Source organism: Onychomys torridus, chromosome 2 (genome assembly GCF_903995425.1).
Source record: "Onychomys torridus chromosome 2, mOncTor1.1, whole genome shotgun sequence".
Taxonomy (NCBI): domain Eukaryota; kingdom Metazoa; phylum Chordata; class Mammalia; order Rodentia; family Cricetidae; genus Onychomys; species Onychomys torridus.
Window position 1 is genome coordinate 82,354,228 of NC_050444.1, and position 20,616 is coordinate 82,374,843.

Here is a 20,616-nt window from a genome sequence, read left to right on the forward strand (position 1 = left end):
TAAAAAATGAGCTTTGATAGGGTAAATAGTTGAGTAACTTGAGTTTGATCCATAGAAAGTCAAAATGGTAAATCAGAGCAATGTTCTCTAATTCTTGAAGCTGTGGTTAGGACCAAAATTTCAGTTTTCTGTCTCCCAAATTCATGGGAGTCACTGGGGTGTCACTAGTGAGTCTTAGGTTGCTGTGGAAATGTGCTTCATGGCCCTTGGCTCCTGCCTATTGTCCTTTCTTATTTCTCTTCCTGATCACAATGAATTCATGGCCTTGGCTTTAGGCTGAGTTTAGTCAATGAGAATCCAAAAGAAGAAAGAGGAGAGGGAAAACTAAGAGAAGGGATGGGAGAGCTGGGAGGAGGGAGAGGGAGAAGGGAATATGGCTAGCACACACTGATTTTCTTATATGCTGAAAGGGAGCGTGTCTTTCTCCCTACCCTACTTCCTTTATCTTCTCTTTATCTCTCTCCTTCTCTCCTTCCTCCTTTCATCCTCTCTCTTTGTAACAGCCATATTAAACAGACTTAGGGAATTCCCAGGGAATGACTACCCTGCCCCTTTGTCCTGAAGGGTGTTAATCAGCTGCTAAAGCAGAGAAGGACTCAAAGGAGAAAACAGAATGTGCTGATGCTGGCCCCAGGACAGCTGGATCTCTGCAGATGTTTGTGACACTCACTCTGGCTTTGGATGTGTTCCAGGCACTGCTGGCAGCAGCAGACAAAAGAGACTGTCCCTACATTCTGGCCACTCCTGGAGGAGGTCAGAGACAATGAGGTGGTTACTGCCCACTCTCAAGTCATTAAGTGCCCAAGGAACCTTGGAGAAGCAGCAGGGATGGGTCAGGATGAGTACTTTCACCGAGTGTTCAGAGGATGCCTTTGTTTCGAGGAACACTTGAAGTCTAAGAGACTAGAGAGAACGCTATATGGAAAACTGGAAGAGAAGTATAACAAAAGATTCTAAGGCTTGGTGGTGGAGGCAGGCTCAGTGAACAAACAGGGTGATTGTCATGCAATGGCCAAGGACATAAGTAGTGGAAGCCAGACTCTGAAGGGCCACCCAGCTCACAAAAAAGTTATTTGCTATTTTGATTTCTTGTGGAGTAAGTTAGCCATGCAGGTAGCATTATGTGTAGGAAGATTAACCATATTTTCAATATGGTGCCATATCATGGAAGAGGCCTGCATTTGGGCCACTGATTCTCCACAACATCCACAGATAAGAAGTGGTATCTCACAGCATCTGCCTTTGACTCTAGAGATGCAGGGCTGGAGTTCCCTTCTTCCAGGGGTTGAAATAATGACTCTGAGAAAGAGGAGAGAGTAGAGGATAAGAGGGGAAGGGAAGAAGGAGGAGAAGATTTTCTTCCTTCTTACCTTTCTGATTCATTTTTTATGCCTTGGAACATTGAATAAGCTCATGTAAAGCTGAATTATTAAAGTCTGTCTATAAGATACGTCTCTATTCAATTCTATGTCCCTACCTTTGATTAACTTTCCCTTCCATGCATCTCAGACAGCATCAGCCACTCATAGCTCAGTGGGGAGCACTCTGCACCATTCACAGAATTAACCGCTGAACTCATTCACAGGGTTAGGGGCTGTTCCTTTGTTTCATAAATTTCTCTATTTTCCTTTAAAAATAACTGATATATAGTGACATATTCTGTTAGGAGACTACCTTTCTCAGAGTTACTTATAGTTAAAAATCACCAATGACATGTAGAGAGAAAGGACTGAAAATCTCTCCAAAGATCCCTGGTTTGGAGCATGGTTTCTGCCTCCATTCTGCTGTCTACAACAGTGATGCGATGATGGTATTGCAGAAGCTGTATTGTGACATTGACACCATTTTGAGAATAGGAGCCAAGCCCTAAAAAATGGTGGGCTAGTAAGTCAGAAGCAGGCTGAATCCTCAACAATTTCAAATTATTATGTACACTCTTGTACTACCTGGCAGAAGATTCACTTAATGGAGGGGGAGACATTCAAGAATTCTGTTGTACTGAGTTGAAGATATTAATAAGTAATTAATAAGTAATAAGTCCTGTGAGGCATTCTAAATTGGCCCATTGTCATCCCCTTTAGATTACTGAGGACCAGCTGCTGACATCTGTGTTATGTAACCAACTGATGACTCCTGATCCTCCTGATCTCTTTCTTCCATTGTTTTCTTTGATCTTCTCAGCTTCTAGTTTTCTCCAAAGATTCCAAGAAGCAGTATGGGAGTCAACCAAGCCACGATGACCTCGGGACACATTTTTTTCTCTAACACATACACAGTGTAATGTATGTAGTAACTGCTTATTACATGCTTCCTAATGAAAATAGAAGCTAAGACTATCATACTTGCTGAACCTCAAAGGATCTTGAAAACTTAATAGCTAAAATTGAATGTGTCATTTTTCATATAGAAAGAATCATTTTCCCCCAGATTCTCTCTTCAGCTCAGTTCCTAAAGAAATGTCATAGGAAGGAAGATGGTGAGCAGGCTAACATCGCTGGAAGAGACTATGGATCAGCCTGGGAGAGGCAGGAGCCCCTTCTTGACTCCTGTCAAGAAAGTGAAAAGAGTGCTGAGGTAGGCTTGGGAAACAAGAGCAACTCTCCTGGGCCATGTTGAGGAAAATAAGAGACCTGTAATAAAAAACACTCCAAGGAAGAAGTCCAAACAATGACTCCCAACATCCCAGGCATCTTGAAGGCAATGAAAAGTAAAGTTGTCATTAGATAAAAGAAAAGAACTAAGTAATTTAAAAGGTTCCATGGAGCACACCATTCTAAAAAGAGCAACAAGAGACAAGACAGACATATATCCTGATGCTTTGCATTCTCCCAGTCAGAAATGCTTAAAAGTCAGCATTTCTTAGTGAGGGAACTTCCTTCAACTGACTGACAGGAGGAAAAGTCAACCTTCAGGAAAGACAAGGAAGCTGCCATTTCAGTGTGGCAGAGTGGGCTTCATGAAGAGAGAAAGGGGCATGTTTCTCCCCTGGGGACCACATTCGAGACCAGCCAGCTGATGTAAAGCTCTGCTACCCAGAGTCAGCAGAGGGCTTGGGGAAGCTCAGGGTCACCTACCTGTGGATGCCTTCACACGCGCAGGCTTGCTCTTGTGCCTGCCCTTCTCGGCAGTGAGGAGGAGAGTGTATTCTTGCCTGGGCTCCAGATCTGTCAGGACATGGGAAGTGGCATCCTTTGGCAATTGGACCTCTATTGACTGGCCGGTGGGGAGGCTGTAGTTGAGGCGGTATCGGTCAAACTTGGCCAATGGTGTCTTCCAGAACAGAGTCAGACTGTCCTGTGTGGTTTCAGACACTTGCAAGTCCTTGGGTGCATCTATTTCTGGAGAGAGAATCAGGAAGGATCTGCTTTAGGCTGCAAAGAAAATGGCGTTGTGTAGCTGCAGGACAGTCACCTGATTGACCTTTGATAGACAGGTGTGTTACATACTACCATTTGGGATTTGGGGGAAAATTAAAATGTAGTAGTTTATCCAAAGTATGAGATGCTACTTAACAAAGTATTTCCAAGAGACAGACTCTTGGTCTCAAGAAAGGACAAAAGTCAGTTTCAAAATATGATATGCTATTTTGCTATGGACTGTGGACTGTGTCCCCTTAAAACCAATATATTGAAACCGAAAGCCCAAAAGGATGCTATTCAGATGTGATGATCATCATAAGGCCCCATGGGTAGGTTCAGTGGCTTAACCACAGAGACCTCAGTCCCTTCTGTCATCTGAAGACACAGCAAAGACAGCAAACACAGAATCTCAATGGACAAGACAGAGTGCCTTTGATAGGCACTGAACTTTCTGGCCCTTTTTAGCTTTGCTTCTTAGCACCAAGACTGTCAGAAAGAGATCCTTTTCTTTATGAAGCCACCTGGTCTAAGGCATTTTGTTGCTGCAGCCCGAGTGGACTGATACATCCCACTTTTGGTTGTGAGCCCATCCTTTAATGACTGAGTAATCTCTCCAGCCCCACTCTACTGATTCAATGTCTGTGAAATGGTGAAATTACAGCTGTGAAGGAGGATGCTAATAGAATTCCCAGGGATATACAGAAAGGGCAAGAGGGAAGAGGCTATTGTGGGATATTCCGATATGAATACTCAGGATGCAATGCAATGATTCTAAGTCTCTGTTGTCCATGTTTTTACAATCCTACATGCTATGTGATATCCAGGACTAACACACACACACACACACACACACACACACACACACACACATGCATACACACAGACACACACATACACATGCACACACAGTGTATGTGATACTACTGAAATCTAAAGCCAAGAGCTTATATCCAATAATAGAATTTTCTTCTTTTATGCAATCTACTACTTGGAAAGAAACCAAGTGAAGGGTACAGAAGTGTCTTTGAATAATATCTCATTAACTGAATTTAAATTGCCCCCAAATCACAGTGCATACATATGAATATGTTATAAATATACATAAATAAAGATGATGCATGTATATGCACAGCACTAGACTTTGCATCCCAAGGAAGCCCAACCAAGTCTGATCTACACCTCACACCCCATCCCCCCAGCCTCTCCTCTCCTCCAAGAGCCAGGAGAGGTCCAGTGGAAGCTGGTGGGAGGCAGAGGGGAAGTTTTCTTTGCAAAATATGGATTTTTCAGAAAAACACTTTAGGAAAGAAGCAGTGGTCTCCAACCCTTTAGCCCTTGCTGCTTATTGGTCTTCACGCAGGGTTTGCACTATAGGATACAAAGGGAACCCCGGGGTTGCACTATCTATATGGCTATTTGCCCGATGGAGGTATTTTCTCAAGTGCTAAGGGTAAACCTTTGTATGTGTACCAATTAAACTGGCTTATTTTAAAACAGTAGGTTGACAAAATAAAAATGTAGGCATTTTTATGAGGTCTGATTCCAATTTTTCTTTCAAATTTTGTTTTTTCCTTTTCTTCTATAGAGCATTGTGTTAGGGTAGTTCCCTCGGGCTCCTTGGTACTAGAGACCCCTTTGTCCCTTGGCTTCCTCCTTTTCGTTTGTAAGTAAACTTCTCTCATCAGCTCTGTCTTGCCTGCTCAGTCTACTTCAGCAATGGTGGGACTCCCATGTACCTTACCTGTGGCTGCATTGATGGTTGCTGGATCACTTTCCTTGTCTCCCTTCACAGCAGAAACGCCAACCCCATATTCAGTTCCTGGCCTTAGACCTGAAAGAGAATGTGCAGGTGGGGATCAGTCTAAAAGAGTTCAGGGTCTCAGAGGACTGTAAGGGTGACCCCAGACTCCCTGGCCGCTGTGACTTCTGTATGCCCACTCCCTGTTACAAACTAACTTGAAGCATTTACAGTGGGAGGAATGGTTAGAACCTGATCTCTGGCGGGTTGAAAAATAGGGGCACATGGCAGCAGGCTCTTGTCCTTCTGGTCAGAGCTCACCTGTGAGAGTGGTTTTGGTTGTGGCTTGCTGGCTCTTTGGAACATCAGTCTCAGCATGGTCACCTCCTGAGATCGGTGCATACTTAATTCTGTAACTGTTGATGTCAGCTTTGACATTCCTCCATTCCAAGGTGATGCTGCTGTCTGTCTGGGAGACACGGCGAAGATTCTTGGGCGCGTCCAGGCCTGTTTAGGAAGAGAAAAGAACTTTGGCATTATGCCCAGGCACCAGGAGAGTAGGAGATTTGACATTTCTATCAGAGATTCAAAAGGCACCTCCCAGTGGATGGACATGTTAGAATCCCCCCCACAGCCCCTATCTTGGTAGCTGATATATGAATTTAAACAAAGAGCATAGGCCTTGCTCCTTTCTTAATGGTTGATATGTGGCATTTTAATCAGCGGCACTTTTTAAACATGTGTGTGTGTGTCTGAAGAATGATACAAAGCTTCCCAATAAGCCTGTGAGTGTGAGAACTGCGCTGTTGAATCAGTGTATTCTCAATAACTTAGCGCTGACCACCTGCTTCTTACCAAGCTCCTATAAAGTATGTACAGGTTGAATACTTGACATTTGGACACCCTTGAAGTAATGCCATTTGCTAAGGATCAGGCAAATGCCTTTACCCACTGAGCCACTACATTTTCACCAGGAATTTGTTTGGAGTATCAGACCAGCCCCTCTCTCTTTTCTCTTCTCTCCTTCTCACTCCCAGCTCTGTTTCTCTCATACATGCACACATATATGTACAAATGTACACATGTATATGTGTACCTGGGTATGTTTTGGAAGGTTATTTAAGCCCCTTTTTCTCTGAAAAAGTCACCAATTACAGAGGTGACAAGGCCCTCTTGCCTCTCTTCAGCGTCACATGAGCCTGGAGGACTCACAGACAGAGGAGGACAGAACTCTCTGTGCTGGTTCTCTGTGTTTTATGCACCTGTCAGCAATGCAGGCCTCACCTGTGGTAAAGGTCTCCTTGGCAGGGTTGCTTGACATGTCCACCCTTCGGGAGACGAGGGACACCTCATACTCAGTGTCAGGCCTCAGGTTCCCGATGGAATACTGGTTCTCCTCATGTGTGAGGTCAATGGTGGTACGGTCTCCAGGTACATCCTTGATGCCATAGGAGAGCTCAATGCCATCAATCTCAGCCAGGGGCTTGAACCAGGTGATCAATGCTGTGGTGTCTGTGACATCTCTCACCTCGATCTGGCTGGGGGCATCCAGTCCTGTGACCAACAAGAGAACAGCAGCTTCAGAGGTCAAGGCCAGGAACAGGAGCTGAGCATAGGGTGGGGAGTACTTTGTAGCAGACCATGGTAGGCATTTGGTTCGTTTGCCCCAGGGAGTCTCAGTTTCTGTCTGGCAAGCTCCAAGGAGAGACTATGGTATCTACCTCGAGGGCTCTTGTGGTCCTTTTATAAATAATGAAACAGATGAATCCTGTAAAGCATCTAGAATGGAGCCTGGCACTCAGCAGCTCCATGATGGAAGTCCTTCCTTTGCTGGTGTCACTATGAGCATCACTGTTAGCAGCTGCTGTTCTCATGAACTGAAGAAATGTGTGTGTGTGTGTGTGTGTGTGTGTGTGTGTGTGTGTGTGTGTGTGAATGTATGTATGTATGTGTAGGTCAAGGACAACCTCAAGTGTTATTCCTCAGGGATGTTCACCTATTTTCTTGAACCCTAGTCCTTCATGGACCCAAAACTCACCAAGTAAGCCAGGTTCTACCTATCTCCAGTTTGCCAGTGCTGCAGAACTGGTACTACAAGAGTACACCATCAACCCAGCTTTTTAATGAGAAGTCAAGTCCTCCTGTTTGCACGGCAAAGCCTTTACCAGCTGAGTCCTCCCCTCAGCCATGTCTGATTACACTCGATAAAACTTTCCTATGGAGCAGAGATATGAGGCAATGGGCTGTCCTGAGGGGCTGTAACATTTTTATTGCATTTATTTATTTATTAATGTGTGTGTGTGTTTTGCATGTACATACACAACTCATATGTCGAGTTCAGAAGGCAACTTCTGGGGTTTGGTTCTTGCCTTCCACCATGTGGGACCTAGAGGTCAAATTCAGGTTATCAGGCTCAGTGATAAACTCCCTTCCCCTAGCTAAGCCACTTTGCCAGCCTTGAAGTTGTTTTTGACAAAAGAACTAGGGCAGGAGTCACTGCTATTTGAAACCTTGCCCATTTTTGTCTCCTCATTCTGGGTGTCCTGTGTGGCCCTGTTAAACTCATTTCCTGCTTCATCCACCCTGATCCCATGCTTCCCTATCTCTGAGTATCTCCAAGACTGTTCTTATGTTTCATCTCCTGAGATTGCCCTTCTCTAAACCTCTCCTGTCCATCCTTTCAAATGTCTCTTATATGTCATAGCCTATCCAGGAGCCTCAGCATCTCTGTTGTAACCAGGTATGCACATCTGCCCTCCTTGTAGCTACTACTGCCCTGAGAGAGATTTGTGATACAACCCTTATCTCACTATCTTGTTACAGATGTTTATATAATTTAGATACATTTAAGATTGTGTCATTCATTCATTCATTCATTCATTCATTCAGAAAATGATGTTTGGCCTTTGTGATCCTCAGATCATCCTGGGCATCTAATGTGTATTTCTTATTTTTAAAATAAGCAGTTTGGTCTATGCTTTCAGTATTCACATAATAAGCACTTTTGAACAGAGGCAGCTGGTATTCATGCAGATTATGGGAAGAGGACCAGTTTCCGATAGATTATGAGGATGCCTCATGGTCCATTTTTGAAGTCTAAGGGGTTATGCATCAGCTAGTGGTTAATGAATCCACAAAATCATGAGAATGATGTTATATGTGGGCAGTAACCCTGCCTTGTGTTCTTATAGTCACAAGTCAGCCACAAGGCCAAGCTCAAGTCAACCACAAGACCACTAAAACTGCTAAGGCGGTTGTGTTGTGGCTAAGGATACTGACTTCCCCAACTTTGGATCCCTTGAACAGTGAAGACTGACATCACTCTGTGCCAGCCCTGTCTCACAGTGCTGTGCCATCTGTGCCTCATGCGGAAATGGGAATATTTTAAAGTGATAGAGAGTGGTGAGGAAGGAATTTAAACTCAGGGCCACCACACCCTTTCACTTTTATGGGACAATGGATCTCATTGGCATTTACATGTCAAAAATGATTACAATAAATCTCTTTGGGTGCCAGAGAGAAAGAATCAGACATGTTTTCCAACAAAAAGTTAAGGTCCTTTAATTCTGGAAAAATCTCAGAAACTTCTGCAAAAGGAACAGGAAAGTGTGTGTCCGTCAATGTTGTTGGTATTTACATGTTCTGGAACTTCCAAGGCTGGGCATTTGTCCTTTAACAAGCAGAATATAAAGCAGCCAAGCCTTAAATCTGGATTAAAGAGCAAACGGCAGGTAAAAGAAATGCCATCTGTCTCTTCAGTGTGCTTTCCTACAGTGGATAAGCATTTCCTTGATCTCTTTGCTGCCTTGCTGGAAATCTAATGATTTTTTCTTTCCTGTCGGTACCTGCTTTGTACCTACCACAGAGAGTCCTTGTCAGGATGATGGAAAACACTTGCTTACAAAGGCGATGGTTCCATGAATTGGCCCTGAGCTATGCAAAATGTGCAAGTGTCCAAGTGCAAGATGTTCCTTCTTGCTATTCGTCAACAGATTTAAATTTCCCAGCAACCCCCCTGCCAACAAGAGTTAGTTTCTCAAAGAGCTGGCACATCTGCTCTCTTGAAGAAAATAAGACATTTTTGTACTAAACAGCAATGCAGGGTTGTTTTCTCTATTCTTCCTTTATCTTTTTAAAAAATTGTTTTCTGTTACGACAATTTCAAGTTCACTTTTAGCACATAGAAGTCTCTAGTTGTGTTAAACCTATTTCACTTCTAAGGATATTAGTACCAAGTGAAAGCTGTGTGTGTGTGTGTGTGTGTTTGACAATGTATGTTTGAATTTGTAAATGTGTCTGTGAGTGTTTGTGTGTAACTTTGTGAAAGTGTGTGTGTGTGAGTATGTGTTTATGTGTGTCTATACATGAATGTGTGTTTGGATTTATGTGTACATATGTGTGAGTTATATGTGTTGTGTAAATGTGTATGAGTGTGTGTGTATATACTGTGAAAGAATGTGTGTGTGTGTGTGTGTGTGTGTGTGTGTGTGTGTGTGTGTGTGTGTGTGTGTGTGTGTGTGTAGGTCAGGTCAGCCTTAGGCATCATTCCTCAGAAACCGTCCACCTCACTTTTTGAGACAGGGCTCTGGCTAGCCTTGATCTGGCCAGCAAGTCTCAGGGATGCTCCTTTCCCCATTCCTCAGCTTTGGACTGCATTATTTATCTGCATGCCTGGCTTCTTACGTGATTGCTGTGGACTAAACTCAGGTTCTCATGCTTGTGCAGCCAGTGTTCTTCTGACTGAAATATTGGTCCAAGCCTTCAAGTAAGATTTTATTTAAGTTTCTATTGAGTCATGAAATCAACATTCTGCAACAACCACATTGTAGTCAAGGCTCGTGGGATAAAGGTTCTAAAGGCAGCCATGCTTTAGAGTCATGACCATGACTGTCTGGACTGCATGATGGTAAAGTGATTCACCTTCTCCAAGGCTTAGTCACTACTCTTCATACACACTACTATGAACACATGCCTCACCTCTGTCATGGGAGACTTGGTATGAGCATTAAATGAGATAATGTAGTAGATGGCTTGTGATAATCTCAATAATTTCTCTTTCTGCACCCACAGTCTTTGAGAATGTGATCTTGAGGAACTTCAGAGAGGAGATATATCTGTTTCTCTGTCTCTCATATTTGGACTGGCCTGAGCATTTACTCTGAGGGTGATAGAAATGCCTCCACCTTCCACAGCCACACCAACATGCCAACACCACACCCCACAGAATAGAAAATCATCGTCTTGTTGTGCTTTGCTTTTGTTTTTTGAGACAGTGTCTCACTTTCTATCTTATACTATCTTGGACCTCACTATGGAGCCCAGGATGGTCTTGAGCTCATGTCAATACTCCTGTTTCAGCCATCAGAGTACTAGGATTACAGGTGACTGTCTTTACTGGGGCCATCCTAGGCCAAGCATTCCCAGTCAACAAAGATACACAAGTGAACAAGGACAAATACCACACAGCTGAGCCTAAGGCCAAACCACAAACCTGCAGAATTATCACTTAAGCAAAATCTCACGGATGCATCTGCTGTGTCAGAGGGCATGCTATAAACCAGAAGGCACAATAAAAACACTTCTCTATCATGGTTCTTTGGAAATACTCACGGGTTGTGGTCACTTTCTTCAAGCCAGGGCCTCGGGTATTGTTTTTCACAATGTGCAGAGATATTTCATATTCTTGCCCAGGAGCAAGGCCAGTTTGTCGGTAAGAGGTCTCTGGTCGCCTCAAGCTTTTGGTGATCTCTTCCTCATCTTCTTTATTCTGCAAGATGGAAGTACAGTGCTAAGATTCAGAGGCTGTAACAGCCCTTCATTTCCATGCTTTATTTATTTCTACCTTTTGTTTCACTTTTGTCTCACAGTAGATTGGGAAGTTTGATGCTGAGAATACAGAGATGGGAAGGCTGCCTCTTGAGTTCTCCCCTTCCTCCTGCACACACCTCATTTATCCTGTCAAATGGCATAGAGTGAGAACCACCACTCAACCTAGCCTTTGACAATCCCGCGGTTGACATCAGAGAAGTTGGCAGATTGTCCTGTGGGCTCACAGATAATTGGGAAAGAGCTCGAGTTATGACTAGAAACTGTCTTTAGCTGCTTTTTTGGACTTGGGGATATCTACTCAAATTTGAGACATGCCAGGAGATACTGTATGGGACTGACTGGCTCTGGTTCTGTTGCCTCCAAATAGAGATTTGCAAGATGGCACCTATAGATGACTTACTTTACATTAATCTGGGTTTTCATCCCTAAGTGCTTTACTTTTTCACTTACTAACAGCAGGGGAAAATCAACTTTAACTATGTATATGAACATACAAAGTGATAGTGCCTGGTCTTCCTTACAAAGCTAAGTGACATGAATGTCTGTAGGAACTTTTGATGACCCTGTGGATCCTTTATGTCAAATACTCCTCCTCCATAGAGCCCCTTACCATATTCCGGAAAATGATCTCCCACGTCTCGAAAGCAATGTCTAGAGGATCCCACTCCACTTCCACAGATGTCTCCTTGATAGACTTGAATTTTAGTCCCTCGGGTGCAGGCAAGTCTGTAAGAAATAGCACAACTGGGATGTAAGGAGGGCATGATAAGTAGAGGCCATGCAGCTATGGATTCACTAAACCTATGATGGATAGCTATCACTTTGAGGCTGATAACCAGATCTGGGGTCTACTTAAAGGTTATTCTGGCATGCTGTGTTTTATGTGAGGAAATATGAAAATCCCTATTATGATCAGTCCTGTGACTGGTCTATTTGCAGTGTCATATGGTTGAACTAATAAAGCAAGTGTAGGATTGTAGGATTTGAAAACAGACACAGACCAGCATCTAACTCCACCACTGATAATATTGTGACCTTGGGAAAGGTTTACACAAAACGCTGAGATCATTTCTTTTCCTGGGAGAAGGAGGTAACTAACTGTGTCTGCCCTTGGGAATGAACCAAAGACTGAGTGATATGTTCCGTGAAGTCTGCTGGCCTGGCTCTTGGCATGCAATGTACATTCAGTAAGGAGAGGCTGATGCTATTATTACTAAGCAAGTAAGGGCCGGTTTCTAGCCACAGCTTGCTTTTCGGGCATGAAAGTAATTACACCAATGCGAGACTCTTACAAGAACAACTTGAAACAGATAGTGAATTTGGTAGAACAGAACTCCATACAATGATGCTAAGATGGCTAAGATCTACTCTTCCAAGACTGCCTAGGTCAAAGCCCAACTCCATCTTTGTTAGCTGTGGGGTTTGAGATGAGACAATAAACTATTTAGACAAATACTTTTGTCTCATTGGGTGAAATTTGTTGGTATCTATTGAGCACTCAAAACAAAGTGTGCATAGTGCTGTAGAGCTAGGCCAAGGCATGGTGAGTCTATACTGAATCCTTTGACTACTCACAGGTAGCAACCCTGGCACTGACAGGGATACTCCTCTTGTTCTCCAAGATGGCGAACACACGGATGAAGTACTCCACTCCTGGCTCCAGCTCCCGGATGGTAGTGGATGTCTGGTCCCCAGGCACACGGAACTGCATCTCCAGGCCATCAGCATTGGTGGGTGTGTACATAATGAGATACTCAGTGACCCGCATCTCATTGTCCCATGCCAGGTTTACAGTCTCTTCTGTTACTTCTGTCACAATAAGGTCTTTGGGAGGGGATACTGGGAGGAAGAAGAAAGGATATTGGAGGTCAAGAGAATACCTCTAGTGTCCTATAGGTTTAACCCCCTTGATAAGTCTTTTCTACTATTTGCAATAGAGACTTGAATTTGTCACTTCTTGGAACATGTTGCTCCTAACATTCTGGACTCAGCCAGAACCCTGCTATGATTAATCTTTTCTTTTTAGTGGTGTTCAAACCTAGGGTCCTGTACATACTAGTGCTAGAGAGATTATGCACTTTTGCTCTTGCTGAGGACCAGGATTCCATTTCCATCACCTACATGGTGGCTCACAACTGCCCATAACTCCAGTTCCAGGGGATCTGATGCCCTCTTTTAACATCTGCAGGTACAGGCTCACATGTGGTGCATATACATACATGTAAGACAAATACTAATACCTATAAAATAAAATAAATAAATCTAAAATAATATTTAAAGGGGTTCTGTCACTTTTCCTATAACCAAATTCCCCTCCTCTATTTCTTAAACTTGAGATCTCCTTGTATCTCAGCTTCTGTAGTAGCTGGCTTTGCAGACCTTTGCCATCAGAAGTAGCTTTGTTATCCATTAATCCATTGTCTTCCTGCTGAAATACCTGGCCTAGAGTATTGCTTTCAACTCTGCATGTGACCTGGTCCCTCTGACTTTTCCACTTTCTGGGTCCTAGCCCAGACTTAGACCATGGGTACAGGAAAGCATTATCTCAGCCTACCCTTCTGTGAGTAGTCTTAGAGGCTTCATCTAGCCAGACTATTTTGTTTCTTAGATGTGAGTGAGGCCACGAGGTTTTCCTGCAGTTATCTTCATCAGGTTTGGAACTCACATTTCTTCGCTAAGCCTGCACAACTCTGCCATACTAAACACTTGGACTATTTATTTGTTCCTATATACCTTTGGAAGATGTTCTCAATCGTGATATGCAGATGAGAGAAATAGAGAAGACTGTCATTGAACATGAGTGTTTTTGTTCTTCACTGTGTTTTCATTTAGCCAGTGTTTCCTGAATAATACTTTATCTCTCTGCTTGTGCTAACTGCTGGGAACAGTGTTCCTTTGGGAAATGCTCATAGACCTTGGATAAAGCTAGCACCAAAAGAAAATGTAAGGGAAAGGTCTAGTTCCCAGGTAACTAGCAGCCTGCATTAATAATTTCACCTTATTTAACCACAATGTCTATTCAGTCCAGCTGGATTATCACTTCCCTTCAAATGGGAGATGTTTATTTGCTGTTGTTTTAAAGCCAGAGCAGAGAAGGAAAGGAAGCTGATACTTAGCAAAGGGCATTGGATGGTGGACTCAATATAGATAAGGTAGATAGGTTTAAGCACCAGCTCTGAGTCCTTTGGACAGCAATATCACTTGTCTGAGCCTTTGAGTCCAGATTGCCCTGTGCCATGAGACTGACCACAACCCTTCAAAGGGTCAGAGAAAGAGTGTGTGTTTAACAGAAATACACTAACAGGATGCATAAAAAAAATGGTGTGTTGATAAATCCAAAGATCATTCTCTGATAGGAATCTGATATGTACATCATCAGGACCACTTGACGCCAGCTTGCTGATACTCACCCTCAGAGCAGTCATCCCCCATGTATCCTTCATTGCAGATGCAGCGTCCTGAAACACATTGTCCCAGATTGCTGCAGTCACTGGGGCAGGAGCGTTGCCCACAGTCCAGGCCTGTGAAACCTTCATGACAGATGCACTGGCCGCCCTCACAGCGGCCTTGGCCATGGCAGTCACTGGGGCACCTTTGCTCTTTGCAGTCTTTGCCAGTAAAGCCCTCATGGCAGATGCACTGGCCGTTCACACAGCGGCCGTGGCCGTGGCAGTCGTTGGGGCAGGAGAGCTCAGCACAGTCAGGGCCGGTGAAGCCATCCTCACATATGCATTGTCCAGCCACACAGTGGCCCCGCTGGCTGCAGTCCCGGGGACAGCGACGGTCTCTGCAGTCTTCCCCAGTGTGGTCATCATCACAGACGCACATGCCATTCACACAGCGGCCGTGGCCGTGGCAGTCATTGGGACAGCTCATCTCACTACAGTCAAAGCCCTTGAAGCCTTGTTCACATAGGCACTTGCCCTGTACACAAAGGCCCCGGTTGTAGCAGTCATTCGGGCATCGCTGCTGGCTGCAGTCTTCTCCAGCATAGCCCTCATCACACACACACTGCCCATTGACGCAGCGGCCGTGCCCACTGCAGCCCTTAGGACACTGTAGATCCCCACAGTCGGCCCCTGTGAACCCATCATCGCACTCACACTGGCCGTTGAGGCAGCGGCCACGGTGGTGGCAATCTGCAGGACACCGCTTTTCACTGCAGTCTGCACCGGCAAAGCCCTCGTCGCAAACACACTGTCCCTCCTCGCACTGGCCATGGCCCTGGCAGTTGTTGGGGCAGGTGAACTCACCGCAGTCTTCGCCCGTGAAACCTTCCTCACAGTAGCAGGTGCCATTCACGCAGCGGCCGCGGTCGAAGCAGTCATTGGGGCAGATGAGCTCACTGCAGTCCTCGCCCGTGAAGCCCTCATCACACACACACTCGTTCTCTACGCACCGCCCACGGTTGTAGCAGTTGTTGAGGCACAGGGGCTCATTGCAATCATCACCAGCAAAGCCATCTTTGCACACACACTGGCCATCCACACACATCCCGTGTTCCTCACTGCAGGGCACTGGGCAGACTTCTAGGCCACAGTCAACCCCGGCATAGCCTTCAAAGCACACGCAGACTCCATTCACACACCTGCCCTGGTCGTTGCAGTCATTGGGACAGGCCAGCTGGCTGCAGTCCTCACCCGGTGAAACCCTCGTCACAGACACACTGTCCGTCAAGGCACTGGCCTCGGAGGTTACAGTTTCCGGGACATTCAGGCTCAGAGCAGTTGGGGCCTTTCCAGCCTGCTTCACAGACACAGCCACATCCTTCAGCACTGAAGTTGCCTCGGCCACTGCAAAAGGGCCTAGAGTCCAGACGGCCTGCAGGGAAGATAACAGGTACTTAACAGAGTTCTGCCAGAGCAGTTTCTTGGTATTCGCATGAAAAACCCTTACCCAAATTCAGCTGCATCTTTAGGCATCAACTGGTTTGGAGAGCAGGTGCTTAGGGGAGACAATAAGAAGGAATTCACATTCAATCTACACTATCATTAAACCTACTGTGTCTTCTTGCTTGCATTTCCCCCCAAGGGAGTTGACAGCTAGGAAATGAATTGGTTTTAATAAAGATAAACTTTAAAAATTTTCCTTTGAAGCCTAGCGTCCCACAGCACTCCTTGCCTACAGCAGTCAGGTCCATTCTTGAAACAGTTAATCAGTCTTTCTGGTAGTGTTTTCTAAATGGTAGAAACAGATACTAATTTCTGATTTGAAGTTAAAGCTTCTGTAGTTCTATGAACCTTGGTGAATGGAGAGAATGTAACTCCAAAGCAGCAGAACTGGTATGGATGCACAAGGGCCCAGAATATCCCTCAAGGAGAGTGAACACACCCAGGCACACCCAAAGTCTATGTCCTTCTTTATCATCGAGTTATCCTGTGATAGTTGTTCAGCTTTTCAAACCCAGTTCTTAGATTTATAGAGGGATGTCAACCCTATCTTAAAGGATTGTTTGGAGGATCATACAAGATAATCACAGTGTCGGGTACATACAGGTGGCTGTATGTACCAGCCTTGACCAGACCACCTTCACATAATCACACTATGTTCTATCACATTTGAATATGTTCTTTCTGATTCCCACAGACTCAGCACCACCCAGGCAGAAATGTGCATCTGTAAGAACATAGGACTGTGGAAGATCATGTTAACTCAGCAGGACCCTGTGAATCTCACTGCCCTCTAGGCCTCTGTTTCCCTATTTGTACAATGAAATGATGGGGCTACAGCAGTCTCTTGGAGAGGGTGCCCTTTGGAGAAGGAATGGTGTGTTATTCTCAGACATTTTAGAGTAAGAGTTAGATTTCAGGGTCAAACATGTGTGACTAAGATATAATTAAAGTGGGCACTGGAGAGACAATGGCTCAGCATTTCAGAGTACTTGCTGGGTAATCATGAGGAGCAGCATTCAGATCCCAGTGCCTAAGAGCTGTGTGTCTCATATATGCCTTTAATCTCATCTCCTAGGTGAGTAGAGACAAGGGGATCACTGGGGCTTGCTGGTTTCTAACCTAGCTGAGAAAATGAGAACTCTAGATTCAATGACAGATGCTACCTCAAATTAATGGTCAAGGAGTGATAGAGAAGGATTCCCACTGCTCTTCTGGCCTTAGTGCATGAATACAACAGTGCATACCTGTAAATACACACATGTGTGCACAATCACACCCAGACACAGACACATGGAAATAGTAAAGTATTAAATCTTAATACTTAGATTTGCTTATTTTATTATTTTGTATGGAGGAGTGCTTGGTTTGCATGTGTGTGCATGTACCACTTGTGTGCCTGGTGCAGCCTGAGGTTAGAAAAAGGTGTCGATCCCCTGAGAGTGGAGTAACTGATGTTGTGAGTATCCTTGTAGGTAATGGGGATGGAACCTGGATCCTCTGGGAGAGCAAATACTCTTAACTGCTGAGCCAACTGTCCATACCAATACATCTAAAAGATACAATTAAAGTAAAATAGGGCCTCAAGCAGATTTTTTCAAAAGGTGGAAAACTGGTGTGAGAACTATTATTACCCTAACTCTTCCAAGAACAGAAGAGAGATGGTTGCACTCTCCATATTTACTTGACCTCATTTTTAAAAAATGAACACCTTGCCTGTCTAGTTTCTCAGGAAACTATGATTAGAAACCACTCATGGATTCTTTTCTGCTCATCATTTTTCCCATTTGCACAAAAACAGGGCAACCAATCCTGGCTTTTACCTTCCACAGGTTGGAGACAGCAGCCTGTTCCCATGGTGCACTGCTCCCTTAGAGAAGATACCAGCATCTCCAGCTCCTCCAACCTGCTCAGGAGCTCCTTCACATCTGGAGCTGCAGCACATCCACAGGCCCGGCGGGGGATGTTGATGCGATGTGTGAACACAATCTGGTTTTCTCCATCCACTGTGTGTTCCTGGAAGCTTCCACTGGACTCTGGGGCTGGGGTTAGGTCTTTCTCTCCATTGACTGACTCCAGATCCACTGAGCATTGAGAGCCCATGGGCAACTTGATGTTGTAGACATGGTTGAACACCACTGGCTGATTCTCCTCTGGCAGGGTCATATTCACTCCGCTCTGTCTCTTGTGCCGGATGACTTTCTTGATGACCCCACCTTCAGAAGTGTGGGCAAGCAAAGCTAGAAAGATGCCTGGCAATAGCCAGGTCATGGCCCCCATGGTGGAGGTTGGATTGCCTAGGTGTCTTTAGATCTGTAGGCTGTCTTAACTTCTAGTAGGATTTGATATTTAGATGTATTTAATAGAATACAGTTGGATGTCCCCAATCTTCTTGGAAGAACAATCTATATAAACAAAGGAAAACAATAGTTATTTGTGTCTACCAGTGATGCACACTGTGAAGTGGCTGTAATTCTGGGTAAAGTTTCATTTAATGTCTCAGGTGTCTGAAGCTTTTATATCCCCCTAGAAGAATCTTGCAAGTTTGAAGGAATGATGTTACGCAATATTTAACTTTCAGAAATATAACGAGACAACAGAGAATAGAAAAACATAGCAAAATGTTAGAATAAGTTAGGCATGGATTATTTCATTTCCCTCATTATTTTACTTTTTACTGTGGAAATCAGGGCCAATGGCAGGGTTAAAAGACTGATGTAATGAGAACATTAGGTAGAAATCATTCATTGTCTCCCAGTATTGACTAGTCTTGCCTTCTGAAGGAATTTTTATGGTACTTTGAAGTCTTGCAGCCCCAGGAGATGTTCAGTGACTCCTGATTGTAATTACTCAGACTCCAGACTGAGGTAAGCACTGCTGTTTCTCTATCATGGGAGACAGAGGGGAAGGCAAAGGACTTAGAGGAGAAATGATGTTTTAATTCCAACTGCTTCTTTCTAGTCACATGGCTCCTACATAGTGTTTATTCTTTTCACCTCAGACCCTCTTCTCCTTGATTTATCTTTCCAGAACATTCCACAGTCTTGGCTTTAGAAGAACTTAACAGAATACTTTTGAACCAGGTGTCCAAATTAAGAGATGTTCATGAGCTTTATGAGCTTCAGATTGACCAGCACAGACAGAATTTATAATGGATTTTCTATAGCAACCAAAGTTCTGTGGGTGGTAGAAATAAATATAAGACCAAGTGTCTACTCTTTTGGGACTTAGCAACAGAACTAGGGAGAAAATAGAAAAATCCCTTCAGTATTTAGGGAACAAAGAAAAATAAGAATGCAGATGATTTGTTTTCTGGGTACAGGAGTCAACTGCTTATGGCTTTGAAAAACAAAGGAAGTGTCCAAAGAATGGCCAAGTATGGGTTATTGGAAAGGTTGCAATTTATATTGAGACGTAAGTAGTCAGGATTATATGAGACAGAGTGTGGAGAAAGATATACCTCCAAGTAGTTCTGATTGCTAAGCTATCTTATTTATCTATCATATAGTCATTCATATGCATAGACATTCAGATAGGAGAGGGAAACTGTCAAAGTTGGTTGAAAAATTACTGTGTGAAAATATGAGTGCCTAGCTAAACTTGGGCTGGTTTTAAGACTTACAAAATAATGACTTATACATACATGTGAGAGTAATCTGTACTTGAGATAAAGTTGCCTATGATTTTCTTTCACTATGACATGTGCTCGAGCTATTGGTTGAGACCCTGAAGTAAGAATTAAGGACCACATGGGAAGAAGGAGGTTATTTCATTGTGTAGTTAAGAGATCCATAGAGGAGGGTTACCTGTCACATCAGCTCATGGTGCTCTGAGGATTGGGGATGCTTCTGTGATTTGGGAACAATTAACCACATCTTCAGTGTTATAGAAGACACATCTAAGCACTTTCTGGCTCAGTAACTTTGGCAAGGTATTTATTCTTTAATCCATGACCTCATTTATAAAAGAGGGTTCAAAACAATTTCAAAGATGGCTCAGTCAGTAAAGTGCTTGTCATGAAAACACAGGACTTGAGTTTGATCTCCAGAATCCATGTAAAAGGCTGAGCATAAGAGCACTTCCTTGTAGATCCTTGAGGTTCCTGCCTAATCCACAAGTTCCAGATCAAGTGAGAGAATCAGTCTCAAAAACAGACAAACAAACAAACAAAAATCCAAAACCAAACAAACAAATAACACACACACACACACACACACACACACACACACACACACAAGCAAAGTTCACTGTCCCTGAGGAAATTGAAGCTGATGAAAGGCATTTGAGGTTGACTTCTGGCTTCTGCAACAATAACAACAACAACAACACATACACACACACATCAGAGGGAATCAAAGACTAGAGATCTGAACTAAAGCTTGAGTATATTGTCTGGCCCATTATAGACACTCAATAAGCAGGACATGTCATTCTATAGCACTCTTGAGATTACAACATAGCAAGAATCTGTGCCAATAGTTCCTTTTGCTTAAGCCAGAACTTGACCTCTTAGTGTAATCCAGTCCCAAATTCAGTGGCAACTTGGACCTAGATTAGAGAAGCTGTAGAAATCACTGGTGTATGAGAGAAAGTAAGCCTTGTGAAGACCAGTTTGCTAGAAGTAGAAAGATGTGCTCTAGGTAGAAATGGAGAGAAGTAATGATGTTAGCAATACAAAATGTTCTCCTGCATGCAGACAACTGGCTGGTTTATGTCTTCTTTGAGGGCAGACTTTGGGGAAATTAGTTGAGATTGTAGTTTGAGAGATTAGGTTAGACATGAGGAGTCAAGTTTGGGTAAC

The 20,616-nt window shown here is 43.9% G+C and overlaps 1 protein-coding gene across 1 annotated transcript in view; it reads right to left on the reverse strand.

The window, feature by feature from the left end:
• The window catches only part of Tnc (tenascin C), an 88,773-nt gene that overhangs the window by 45,776 nt on the left and 22,381 nt on the right, over nucleotides 1–20,616 (reverse strand). Inside the window, 10 exon segments of the mRNA XM_036179336.1 lie at nucleotides 3,075–3,338; nucleotides 5,101–5,190; nucleotides 5,419–5,604; nucleotides 6,382–6,651; nucleotides 10,708–10,864; nucleotides 11,537–11,652; nucleotides 12,502–12,765; nucleotides 14,337–15,567; nucleotides 15,569–15,747; nucleotides 17,639–18,220. Of these exon segments, the coding sequence (XP_036035229.1) occupies nucleotides 3,075–3,338; nucleotides 5,101–5,190; nucleotides 5,419–5,604; nucleotides 6,382–6,651; nucleotides 10,708–10,864; nucleotides 11,537–11,652; nucleotides 12,502–12,765; nucleotides 14,337–15,567; nucleotides 15,569–15,747; nucleotides 17,639–18,095 (3,214 nt within the window). The 5' untranslated portion in view covers nucleotides 18,096–18,220.